The 14,217-nt window shown below is 34.5% G+C and overlaps 1 protein-coding gene across 4 annotated transcripts in view; it reads left to right on the forward strand.

Annotated features, from left to right (window-relative positions):
* ARHGEF3 (Rho guanine nucleotide exchange factor 3) overlaps positions 1–14,217 on the forward strand; it is a 124,726-nt gene that overhangs the window by 32,731 nt on the left and 77,778 nt on the right. For 3 of the 4 annotated variants that reach the window (XM_039348147.1, XM_039348148.1, XM_039348149.1), the window contains 2 exons: positions 2,785–2,848; positions 10,138–10,200. In XM_039348147.1, the coding sequence (XP_039204081.1) occupies positions 2,785–2,848; positions 10,138–10,200 (127 nt within the window). Of the gene's footprint in view, positions 1–2,784; positions 2,849–8,810; positions 8,862–10,137; positions 10,201–14,217 lie in introns of those variants that run through there. The other variant, XM_039348150.1, reaches the window with a different exon arrangement.

Consider the following 14,217-nt stretch of genomic DNA (forward strand, 5'->3'; position numbering starts at 1 on the left):
AAACATGTCAGATGCTTAATGTAAATCAATAATAAATCCTTTTGGTTTCCAAACATTCTGAATATTAGGAATGATACTTCTCACAAACTATCAAGAATTAATGGATGCATTAAATAATATTAGCTTTTAAAATGCACAAAATCAGCCCTATAATATTAATATTGAGTCATAATATGATTCATTTATACCATGTCTAGTCTCCGACTACAGGTAGTTGTTGTTTAGTGACCATAATTGGGTCTGGTGATTGCATAAATTGGTCACTAAGTGAAAAACACATGACCATGTCTCTATTTACAGTTTTACTTCCTTTGCTTTACAGCAGGGGTGTCAAACTGGCAGTCTGCAGGCTGGATGCATCATGCGCAAGCCACGTCCACCCTGGCTCCGCCTAGGCAAAAAACATCACGATATGTCACGTGACATGATTGAATTTGACACTGTGCTTTACAGCATCAAAAGGATTTGATCTCCAAAACAGCAAGGAGAGTTTCCAGAACTTGACTCACAGGAAGCTGGGTAAAAGGGCAAATCTTAACCCTTTCCCCCCACTTTCCTATCCTTTGGAATATTCACCAGGTGCTGAGATAATTAGCTAAAAGAGAATTTATATTTGTATTTACATTCATTGGCGCAGAGGGGCTTACAGGAGAGTAAGCAGGTATACAATGGGGAGCACAGGTAGAAAGGAATGTGCTGAAGCTGGCTATTTGCCTAGCCTGCTTGCAGTTGCATACTGTGAGCTGCTTAGGGGGTAAATAAAAGCTTTTAGTATGAAACTGATTAGGTTCTTGTCAGTGTCAGGCAGAAGTGCAAGCTGGCAGGAGGGCTGTAACTAATTAAAGTTACAGAGCTTTCCTTGTTAATTAACGGTTAGCATACTTTAGGGATGTGCTATGCTGTGGAGAAAAGCAGCTCAGGAAGAGATAGATTGTTTAGGCAGTCATTTCATTTTCCAAGAGGAGAGAAAGAAAAAAAAATGGTCAAGCATAGAGCAATATGTACTAATTGACTAAAATGACAAACACATGATTGAGAGAGAGAGATGCTGTAGAAGTAGTAAAGCAGGCATTGGTTGCAAAGTTACTCTTTCATCACTGTAATAACTGCAAATGGTCACTGTCCAAGGCGCTTGCTAAACAAGGACTACCTTTATATGTTAGTTTATATTACACTATCTATGGTTTGCTAATTTTTGCCTTTCCTGGCCATAAATACAATATCTGTTTCTAATCGTAATAATTAATAGTGTCTTAATTCTGTTTAGTAGATTTTAGAAAATGAACAAATGCTTGAAGAATTGTAGATTAATTTTGTATCATGAAAGTATTGGGGACCTTTCTTGGGGACTGATTATATTTATCTGGGCTGCAAAAGTCTGGCTAACACCTAGATCAGGGGTGTCAAACTGCTGGCCCACGGGCCGGTTTCATCATACTGAAGCTGCGCCCACCCCATTACCAGCAATGCAAAAAGAGTCGCAATACATTGTGACATGTCATGTGACATTGCGAGTTTGACACCCGTGACCTAGATGGAAGTAAAGAAATGCAGAATATGCCTGGTGGAAAGTATAAAACATTTTTCTTATAGTCTCATGTTTGATAATGATAAGAAAATGGACCAAGCTGGGAAAATATCAAGAAGAGATTTAGAATCTTTCTTTCTCTCTCAGGCATAACTATATCTCAAGAAGGGAGTCATTCTCCCCAGTTTTTCTTTTACTTCATTAGTTGTTAAAAGTGAGGCGTGGAGTGTGAATTTGGTAGATTTTTTTCTATTTCCTGTGAGAATATTTTTACAAAACTTTCACAGCACAAAACACAGTTGACTTTCTGATATTAAGTGGGTTATTATGATTTAAAATAATGATAACTTATAAATCATTGAAGAGAATTTCTGTGGAAAGAATTTCTATGGAAAGAAAGACCCCCTAGATCCATACTATGACTAATTGAAATAGGACATAATTATTCTAAACTAAGCTCTTGAAATTTCTAGCTTCTAGTACAGTTATGATGACTTAGGTTCCATGGAGGTGCTAACAAATAAAAAGTTTGCCATAATGATATTTTCCAGTGAAAATTCAACTGTTGAAACAGTTGATATTATTTTGTATTCAGCTATCATATCCTTAGTCAATAATCAATAGTGGCTGGGGTTGAGAAGAATTAAAGTCCAACACTTTGCATCAAGAAGATGTTAAACTAGAAAAAAAAGAGGGAGACTGCAAAAACACAGAACATACCACCAAAGACTAGACCAAATAGACTATGGCACAAAAAGAGGTAGTTAACATCATCTTCTTTCTGTTGTTTTAATTTCATAATTATTATTTATATTTATTAGGAAATATCATTTTTTCTTGTTCCTGTTACTTGTTATGTTCAAAATGCTAATAAAACAATTGCTATATCCTTCCCTGGAACAGTAGAATTTGTTTCCTATTCACAGTTCTTTTAGTTATGAAACCATGTGAGCAATGGCGTCAACAGAGACTAATCATAATCCTCAAGACACATATCAAAGGGACAGGATTTGGATCATGAAGCTGCACCCCTCCCCCATTTCCTGCAGGTTTTCTCTGCTCCCACCTGAGCATAAACATTTATTACATAACTAACTTTATGCCCCTTGGTATGTTTAAAAGCTGTAAAATAAGTATACTTCTGTACAGTTTAAAGTTAATTTACCTGTCATATTAGTATTGTGTATATAAATCCACAGGGGCCATCAAGATAGAAACAAAAGGATAAAAAATATGTTCTTCTTTGCATCTTACAGGCCTAAACAACAACAGCACAACTTTTCCTTGTTTCCTTCCACAAAAGCCTGGAATTTCAGAGGGGTAAGTGCTTGTATTTTAATGATTAGTGTACAATATGTATGTAGGTTTTCTTTCTGGTGATCTTATTTCCATCTACCAGAGCATAATTGCAATGTAACTTAAGGTAAGATTAGGCAATTCTACAAAATTCAAGTTCAAAACAGTCACTTAGTTTGTGTTTATGGGAGCCAAATTTATACAGATATTCAGCTTGTTTCATAAGGGATTATTTTTATTCAGGTGGTTGTCTTTTTATATAATCAAACACTCCTAAGGACATTAATAACCATAATCACATTCAAACTTTATTTTTAAACATTATAGATCTGAAGGCTTCCAAGCACACGTAGTGAAGCAAAATATATATTTAAACTGATATGCTGAAAGATTGACTGTCTCTACCTGAAGAGTTTAGTTCTTTTAAAATAACAGGACCCATTTAACAGCAAGCATTTATCTTTCTATCCATCTGGACTGATGGTTCCTTTGTGATCAGTTTACCTATGAGTCTTTGCCAGCTTACTGGTCTGGTACATGTACCCTGGGAATTAGGAATTACCCTAAAAATCTGAAGATTTCTACTGATACTGTATGGGAGGTCTTCAATGGTATATTCTCATTTCTTACCAGTTGGCTCCCAGGATGGGGATGGTTTAGGGACTTATTCCTTGGTCTTCTCTTTATAGTATCCTTTGTTCTTGTTTCCTGCTGTGTCCTTCACTGTTTGCCCCTAATCACCTCTGGTTGTCCTAAACGATGTGGGCAACATACTGCAGAAGCTTATCCTCTGTCTTTTCAGTTAGGTGGTCATGCTCCTGCACACTGCTCGAAGCATGAAAGGGGGGATTGGTGACCAGGAATTAGGGGACAGTATCAATTGTGAATATGTACAGATGAGCCCTCTCTCTCTGGCCACTTGCAGAGTGATGCACAATCTGGAGGCCCTCTTGAACTCAGGTGGCCCTCTTCCCACCTGATGGGAAGTTTCATCCCTATGAGGTAAACCAGGATAATTTAGTACAATTCTTTCTCTGTGGTTAACGAAGGAAAGAGAAATTGTATTGCTAAGGGACGAATAGGTCCTGAGGATGCATAGCAATAGCGCTTAGACTTATATACTGTCCCATAGTACTTTACAACACTCTCTGAATTGTTTTCAGTGTCAGCATATTTACCCGAACAATTTGGGTCCTCATTTTACCAATCTCAGAAGGATGGAAGTCTGAATCAGCCTTGAGTTTATCAGGATCAAACTCCTGGCTGTGGACACAGTTAGCCTGCAAAACTACATTCTAACCACTGCACCACCAGGGCTCCATATGTATAGTATAGGAGTGTATAACTTTCTCCAGATTGGGAGTTGCACATGGCCTTTGAGTGGCATGGAGAAGATGTAGTCCATAAAGTAGTTTAGCCCAGGATAAAAAATAAATGTGGTTTGGTTTCATTTAATTAATTTAATAAGGTTACACTTCAGTGTTACATTTAATAATTTTCTTCTCTTGTATTAAAAATTATCACCTCAAATTTTGTAAGAGTTCTGAGAGTTGAATCCTATGGATCCAGCATCTCTAGAGCATGGGTTCCCAATCTTGGCAACTTTAAGACATGTGCACTTCAATTCCCAGAATTCCACAGCCAGCATGGCTGGTTGAGAAATTCTGGGAGTTAAAGTCCACGCATCTTAAAGTTGCCAAGATTGGAAAGCCATTTTCTAGAGTGTAAAATATGTGAATCTGTCTTTCATGATAAATGGAATTGCTCACAGTTAGGGAAGGACCTATCTAAAGCAGAGTATCTGGCTGGTCATTTTGTAGATTAAATTGTTCATATTTAATCTCCAAGCTAGAGGATGATGTGATCTTGCCTGAATCATCTGAGTCAGATGTTGAAGACCATACTTACACTATTAGCCTTCAGATTCAGCAAGCAATCTTTCTGGGGCGATTTTAATGGGTGGTTCTTACTATTATTATTATTATTATTATTATTATTATTATTATTATTATTATTATTATTATTATTATTATTATTATTATTATTATTTATATTAGGAGGTGCACCAGCAGGGACATGAAGGGAGGCGTTTTTGATGGCTGTCGCCTTATATAGAACAATTGATGCCTCTAATGGCATTCTGGAAAATATTTAAGACCTGGCAATTCCCAGAAGGCTTTTGGAGGTCAATAGGTACAACAAGAACTATGTCATTGCTACTGTTACATTTTTATTATTTTAGAGTAATTGCATTTTATTTTATAATTTTGGTATCATATTATCTTACTTACAGTATATACCCCATAGAGCTTTTAGAATAGTGCAGATTATAAATCTTAAACATGAAGTATGTAAGAAAAAATAGCACATCTTACATCTACACAACCTGATAACACACCTGGAATATAGGATTGCAAATTGAGTTATTTTCAGGGAGTATTTGCACTTTATGGGTGATTATTATTACTCTTCTTAGTGCTCGTTATATGAATTCTGTGGGTATTATTTATTATTGATCTCGTTTATATGAACAGGCCGTTAGGTCTATTGTTAAGTACAATCAAAAGATTTGTTTCTGCTGGAACAAGAGAGTTTATTTTGGCAAGAAGGTAGAGATCTTATCAGCAGTTCATTGTGTGATGTTTAAGAGATGCCTGTAGCCTATTTCAAATAAAATTTAAAAATAATATAATATAATATAATATATAAGATATGATATAATACAATATATAATATAATATAATATAATAATATATAATATATGATATGATATGTTAATTTTAGGAAAATTCCTATTCGTTCCAGATTGATACATTCAAGTTTTTAAAGAAAAGTTTCAAAAGAACTTTTCTCCTTTCCTCTCTCAAAAGCAAAAGCCTTCAAAGTCTGAAACTGAAAACAGGGCAGGAAAAATTTAACACTATTTCATTTGCTCATTCAAAGGCTAAGTGCAACACAGGACCGGAGAACTTTGTTAGAGATGTAATTGGTTGATTGTAATAACTTAGAGGGTTATAACTGAACCAATAAACAACAGTTTTGAGAAAAACATAACTTTTACATGTGTATTTCAGCAGGCACAAATCTTTAAGAAAAATACCTGTTCTAAAATGGGATTGACCAATTTTTAATAAAATTAAAATGTTTAGATAGCTTTAGATAGTTTGAGACTTTATTTTAATGTCATCTTAATTAAGAGAAGTTAATTGATCTAATTAATAGCATATGGGCTGTATTGCAAAACAAAACAAATTGTTATATGCCATCTTGAGGCTCCTGTGTGAATTGGGCAGCCATATAAATTTATTTAATAAAGAATTAAATATGTGAAAAAATTATCTAATTAAACAGAATATGAAGTTCAAATAGATGTCACCAGTGGTGGGATTCAGCCAGTTCGCACCACTTCAGCAGAACCGGTAGCTAATTCTTTGTTGCCCAGGCCCAGAATGGACTTCCAGAAGCGGCAACCACACAAAGAACCGGTTGTTCACATATTTGAATCCCACCACTGGATGTCACACACAGTGCACAAATTATCCGACTAGTTTCATTGTAAGTAATATAAACTATGGCTTTGATGACTTTCGTTTCTCAAGTTATTTTTTCATCTAAGACAATATTTGAAGATGATTATAACACTTAGCCCAAATATACACTTTCAGATTGATGTGTACTCAGCTGTCATATTTGGGTTTTTTTTTTTAGCCTGACCAGCCCTCTGAATGAATCACTCTGTGCTAGTTTTTTATTGGATAGCATTGTAGGCAGCTTTCTGGGTATAACTTATACAGGAAAATGCTGATGTTTCTTTTGGGGTTTCCTGTGTCACATTGTTAAGTTACAATTGCTGCTTTTTCTTTTGTATAAATGTGAAGGCGAAATAGAAAACATTAACAAGTGCAAACTTGCTGTTTATACCAGCCTGAAGCATAAATACTGTACATGTAAATGGATGATTCATCATACAAGTTCTGAAATTGAGATTCCTGATTAAATAATTTGATGATGAGGGTGTCACATAATTGTCAGTAAACATAGTCTCAACATTTCCTATTATTCCAATTTAAAACTCATGAACATAGTTTTCATAATAGATTTTGAATTTACAGTAGTTTATAGGTTTTTGAACATAAAAGTGAGTCTGGCTAGGTGTTGCCTTCTGATTCTCTTTTCAAAGTTCAATGCATTGATTTCGCTGTGTGTTAGTAGCAGTATAAATTGTAAGATAAGTATTTTCATTTAACTCTCACGGTCATGCTTACTAGGGCAGCCATTCGATTTCAGTTTTAGCATCCCATCTTCAAAATGAGAGTAGTGTCTTCTCTGGCTGGGAAAGTGACTACTGAGGAACAATTGAATTCTGTATCAGTGTTAATCAGTATTTTTATCCAACTTAATTTAAAAGAAAACTGAATTAGGGTAAAGAGAACAGAAGAGAAGCTTTATTTTGCATTTATGGGAAATTTAGTGTTTAAAGTTGTTAATTTATTGTAAATGTTATTATAACTTATTGTTCCTTAACAGAATTATCCATTGAATCTTGAAATATAAGATTAAATGACTGAAAATGAATAATATTTTTCACTAACCTCCCTCCACTGCTTACTAGATCTCTTAAGATATGTTGACTAGACTTCAGTCTCATTATAAGTGTAGCTTATTGTTAAAAGTAAAAAAGGTAAATTTTACTAGAAATCTGTCACTTCCTTGCTTTTCAGTATATAAAAGATATCACAAGCTAAATATAACATTAAAAGTGCATCTGATATAAGAGTAAAAATTCAATTGTTTTTAATTTGCCCTAGAAAATACCATGCTGTTACATTTTAGATTTCCCATTGTTAATTATAGCTTGGTACAGGGTGTTACTTTGTCGTCCTGTTGCCAGCTCTTTGTGAACAACGTATGAACTTGACCTTTTTTTTAATTTCCAGCCCCTGTGAGAACTGTGTGTTTGCTTTCTAATTTTCCTCCTCCTCCTTCTCCTCCTTGTTTATAATTTGGGGGAATGCCAAATTATTTGATTTAATGGTAGATGCCATGGAACCTATCTATTTAGATGTTTATGTTCAGGGAGTAGTTAGAGTCAGGGTTTGTTGGAACCTTTGACCTTCCAGGTGAATTTCATCTATTATATTTTCACAGCACTTATTGATGATTTTATAGTTTCCACCTTTCATGATAGTGTGTGCGGTTCTTTTTCCATTCCTGTTATAGCAGCCTTGCCAGGTAAGATAGGCTAAAAGATAAGGACTAGTCTGTGATCATCTAAGAAGTCTCAGGATCAATTGTCATCCTGCTTTGATTGGAGGACAGACCATGTGAGGAGGCATTAAATATGAAATTTATAAAATGTTTAAAATGTTCAGCTTGGAAATATATGAATAATTAAGAAGGACAAAGAAAGTGTGAAGGTGAAATTAATTTTTTTCTTGAGAGTCTGTCTGCTCGAGCTAATGCCGGTAGTGTTCCCATTAAAAGCAAATAGCAGCTTACAAGAAAATAATATGGAAAGGGAAGAAAAGAGAAGAAGTTGCTTTTGTTTGCATTCTAATCTAAAGTGTTAAAAGCCTACTTGTTAGACATCAAACTGCATTTAACATCTAGTTTGATATGTAGACAGGTAAGTAAACCTATTTAAGACAAATGTTTCGAAAATTATCTTGGAGGTGCACATTCTTCTACAGTTGCCCTTCCTTACAAATGATTGTTCACATGGGTAATCTGACTAGCAAAATTGCAGTCTTGATTATTTTTTTCTTCCACCAATAACTTTATCACTTACATGTCTAATGTTTTTAATGTTGATAGATGTAGGAGGGAGACTAGCAGAACCAGGGGGTGGTGTCAAGCAGAGCATCAGTTTAGAGTATCTACGTAGTCATAACATGAGAAAGTCCAAATGAATGATTTTACATTTATCTAGTTTTACTCAGGTGCAAATCATTAGTCTGAAAAGATTTGTTTGCATACACCAGGAGTGTCAAACTGCCGGCCCATGCGTCATGGCGAAACAGCACCCACCCCATTGCTGGTAAATAAGCTCCAATTATGTTGTGGCTTAAAAGCTAGAGTAAAACTTAGAAATAAACATTGCTGTTAATTTGAATAAAATACAGTTCTTGTTCCTGAATTTGGACTTAATCAGCTAACATTGCACTTCAGGAGGATCATGTTATAAAGAGAGGTGATGCTTGTATCCAGGTGTTTGGTACATATGGTAGATGGATTAATATATGGAGTTGGAAGGTTGAGATTTTTGTATTATTGTCTTCTGGAAAATGATTAAGACAGAACTCTTCCAAATAGCTCTTTAGCTTAGTTCAGAGGATAACGTCATTGATTTGCTGAATTTGTATGTTTGTTTCCATACTTTCACTGCAGATTTTTGTGTGTGTGTCTGTGTGTGTGTTTATGTTATAGCTGTAGTAATCTGAAACTGTAAATAAGAAGTAAATATACGGGCCACATCTAGTACTATGGTGTTCACACAACAGTTTCCTTTTATAGCCTCTTTGCAGTTTCTCTCCAGTCAAGTCAAGATTGTCCCCAATATTTTGAAACATATTTTGGGTGTGGAAAAATGAAAGGGGAAAAAGAATCTATTTACCAGTGTCTTTTTTCCCAACAAACAAAATTAAGAATATCTAATAGGATAGATATTTTTATAGTGTTTATATATTTATGGGTTTTATATGTAAATAATTGTTCAATTTTGATTTAATACTGATCTTCTGCACTTAAAATTTTATAATCAGTTTGTAGTTTTAAAATATTAATGGAATTTACTATGAAATGGAGAATATTACAAGTATTATAAGTATAAGTGGTTATAAGTATAATTAACTGTCAGAACAATTAATCAGTGGAACAACCTGCCTCCAGAAGTTGTGAATGCTCCAACAGTGGAAGTTTTTAAGAAGAGACTGGACAGCCATTTGTCTGAAATGGTATTGGGTTTCCTGCCTGAGCAGGAGGTTGGACTAGAAGACCTCCAAGGTCCCTTCCAACTCTATTATTGTTGTTGTTATTAAAATTTATACAGCCACCCACTTTATTAAAATTATGTATGTTACTTAACACAACATCCTCTTTTACATGTACTTTTTCCAAACTCTTTCAGGAATGCATGTGTGTGTGTAGGTGTGCAGATATTTCTTGAAAGGGTTTAGTAAGAAAGAAAATTGAGAGCATGCACAGTGTGTGAGCAGTTGTAAATAAGAAACATATTCTTTAATTGAAAAAATATTTATATTACCATTACTTCTCTGTATTCTGCTACTGAACTCCTTTGTATTCTAATTTTATAGAAGAAACGCAAGCAGAGTACCCAAGATGAAGATGCAATCAGTGTGTGTAGCTTTGATTCAAGTGTAAGTATTTGGAACATGGAATCATTTAATGAAGTTCAATTTGTTTTGTTAATACAATGTATTGCTTGATATCTCAGTTCAAACACAGTGAAATTGTATTTCATTTGTTGGGTGTTCTAGTTGTATGGTCCAGCTTGAAACCAGCATAGAAGCTCTATGTTGATTATATTTAAATTGCAAAGCTATGTCTTTATATGCTAATGCAAACATAAGGCTAAGATGATAGGGTTGGGAAATAGATTGTTTCTTTGTTTATCATTGCTTGTGCTTGCATGACAGTGTTATAATATTCCCAGCCTCCAGATATATGGATGCTGTAAATTTTAACAATAACTGATAATTGTAACAGTAGGGGTCCACATATCGGGATAGCAATCAGGTCAGGATAGGCTGCTTTGTAGCATCTGAAGGAAAAACAGCTGCTTAAAGCAGGGAAACCTAAAAAGAAGGAAGACGAGAATCCCTGAAAAGGAAGTTAAGTTGTTGACTATATATAAGAAACAGTTTTCTAATTTATGCATCACACTCAGTAATAATGCTTTGTTAAAGTGATTTTAATTTTTGGCAACTTCTGAGTGTAATGGTTAATCACCAACCACCATCACCATTCATTTTTATTTATTCAAGCCAAGCATCTCTTAAGAGTGCAGAACAAATATATTAAAATCAGAACTAGCTAGAGAATGTAAACATGTCCTGTTTTAGATCTCTTTATCACAATATTTTCCAATTTGGAATGGCCAGAAATAGCCTGCATTCAAAGGAATTCAGAATATAATTCAAAATCTGTTATAGATGGCTGGTTCACTAACCATACCACTTGAGATGAGGAACAACAGCCGTAAGTGAGCACATTGATGCTAAGCAAGGTTTCTGGCTTAATGGACATGAGAATGAAATTGTTTTTATTGTAACTTAATTGCTAATCACCAAGAGTTGGATTGAATGAATAACTTCATCACCATATAATAGTAATCAAACAATTTAAAAATCAGTTTATTGTGTATAAATAAAATACACAAACACATAAGTACATAAGTTCTACTCAAGTATTGATCAAAACTCTGTAAGAAGCAGTTTGTTTCCAGACAAGAGCAATTTTTTTCCTACCAGTTTGCTGTTGGAAGCCATTATCTAATCTGAGAAACATATTAGATTTAATAAACTTCTTAAGAATTTTGATAAATGTATTTTCTTGTACCTAAGTAAACCCAGTATTCCCCCCCCCTGTTCTTTCTTTTCAATCAGTAATTTCTGCCTCTCACTTCTGATTTACCAGAGACTCTAGTACAGTGGTTCTCAACCTTTTTAATGCCGCGACCCCCAACTGGTCGTAAGTCAAGGACTACTCAACCGGTCATAAGTCGAGGACTACTCAACTGGTGCAGCACCGTTTGCAGAATGGGACTTTTGGCGGGCTCAGCAGGCAGAGACAGCCTGGACAATTCCTATTGGCTTTTGAAAGCCAATAGAATTAGACTCTATTCAAGAGAGTCTATTCTATTGGCTTTCAAAAGCCAGTAGAATAAGAGGGAGTAGCACAGCTAAGGAAAAAGGGGAAAAAATGGCGGACTGCGTTGTTTGGCGACCCCCTTGAAATGGTCATTTGACCCCAAATGGGGTCCTGACCCACAGGTTGAGAACCACTGATCTAGTAAGTTTGCCTTAGCAATTTAATCAAATAAACTAAGGCTTTTATTTTATTGCTAGTCTATTATTTTCTGCTAAATTGTAAAGGAAGAAGAAGTGGTGTGAGCATGAAGTTTTTTCATGATGTATTAAACTGTGGCATGGTGTATACAGGCAGGCAGACTGAATCATGAAATCCCTATATTCTGGAAAATAGGAGTTTTGAGATGACAAACTATAATTTAGTCAGGTGAAACTGAGTCTGTGTGGTTTTTGGGGCACTACTTTGATTTAAATCCAAATACTAGTCTAACTAAATTGATAGTTGAAAGTACAGTTAACCAATACAAGTAATTTGTAAGGTGCTCCAGAAGATTTTGTGTGAAAATCTTTAATAATAAAATTCTTAATTTGTAGAAGGTACAGCTGCCATCCACAATTCCTATTTTGTGTATTTATCAGATTTCTAATTTTTTTAGATATCTTATATAAGCTCTACAATATTATTCTATCTATCCTTGAAAGATGTAAGAGTTATTGTATCTTATACTGTAGAGTAGACATAAGCTAAAATATAACCTACTGAAAATAAGAGATAAGGAAATAAAAATTAAATATGCACATAGAACTAGATTGTAAAAGGAGGTGCTTATAATTGATATTTCTGATAAATTAGAACTCATTTTAATTGAGAAAGAGTTTATCACTGAGATCTGCTGCATAATATTGCAAATTGATTAAACAAATAGTACATAGATACAATTTACTAGTTGGAGTCTACAATATTTTTTGAGATGACCTACAAGTAGCAAATAAACATTGAGAAGTATTTATATGAATAACCTATATTTAGTTTGTGTTGTATTCTCCATATACAACCTTGAAATGAATTTTGTTGGGTTGATTAAGTAATACACTACTGTCTCATAATTAGTTTTTAATTAAATCTGTTAAGTAATCAGAGCAATACTTGTGTTGAACGCTTTCTTCATTGTGGGAATTATTTTCTGCTTTGTGTGCTTATAAAATTGAGAGAAGGATAAATAAAACATTGATGATCAGCAGAAAAGACAAAAGATTTTGTAAGTATTGGAAAATTTTGATAAACTATGAGTGGAAATGCTTAAACAGACTAATATAAAGGAGAATGTTAAAAATGTTTAGAATATTTATGTTTTCATTAAAGGCATTATTTATACTAAGGTATTATCTCAGTTTAGGGATGCAAAATGTCAGCCGTCAGCCCAGAGTCCTTTTTGCAGTCCTCTGATTGGGTAGGGGCAAAATGTCCAGGTTTTAGGGGGGCATTTATTAGAATTCAGATAGGTACAGGTGCAAAAAGGATTCATTATGCTTTGCAACAGTGAGGACAGGCTCACAACCATATCATCTCTTAAACTGTTCTCCACAGGCCTCACTTATTTTGGAAGTCCGACCTTTAAGCTTGAATCTGGAGTGTCATTATGTCAACAGAAGTTGCACACTCTTGTCTTAATTTGAAGACTGATTTCTCAACACATCTCAATTTTTCTTCAGTTACTCATTTTTTAAAAAAAGAGAGAGATTGTATTGTTAGTACTGCTTTGGACACAGCATTTAAAATATTCTTGTTCTGGATTTCTGTTCGGGAAATGTTCATTTTCAAAAAAAATCTTGTCATGGACATTCCTTCATGTGATTGACATGCATATATAACATTTGTTCTTGCAGATATAATTTAACAAAAAGTTTTTCTAGTCGACTACTAAATATAATTTGGTAAGAGATTGTGGTATTTGCATTTTGAAAGGAAAGGAAATGTATGAAGGATATAAATCCAGTTTTGTGAGCAAAGATTCTCATATGTTTCCTCTGCAATTGCTTTGAATTTGGGGTTTTTTGGGGTAGTGGTGGTTTGATTGGTGGTCAATATTTGTAGTAGCCATATTGCATTTCTGGTTTTAAAACTGTAGCCTCCTAGAATCTGAGTTGATGTAAGTTAGCCCACTAACTATTCGAAACTCTGTGGGGTATTTCATTTACTCACTAATTTCTTCTGTGATTATTCTGTCCACAGAATAAATATTGCTCACTCCCTCTGTATTTAAATGTGTCAGTATTAGTTTTCTAAAAAGCAACAGTTCATTAAAGATGAATTCTTATGCAAAGCCTATACTATGTCTCATAGTTGCCTTTCCCTACAGTGTCAGTGCAGAACACAGACATGGATTGTTTCATTATTTTATATACTAAAAAGGAGTATTTCTGCTCCTATGTGGACTACAACTTTAACGGGGGTGCTCTGCCCCTGAAGTTGTTAGCTGCTGTTCTTAGAGAATAGTTTTCCAGTTTTATACTGTTCCAAATAAATATACTGAACCATGCCACATTGTCTGGAAATATCACACA

The sequence above is a fragment of the Crotalus tigris genome, unplaced genomic scaffold (genome assembly GCF_016545835.1).
Source record: "Crotalus tigris isolate CLP2741 ecotype Arizona unplaced genomic scaffold, ASM1654583v1 scf7180000018122.1127207, whole genome shotgun sequence".
In the NCBI taxonomy this organism is placed as follows: Eukaryota; Metazoa; Chordata; class Lepidosauria; order Squamata; family Viperidae; genus Crotalus; species Crotalus tigris.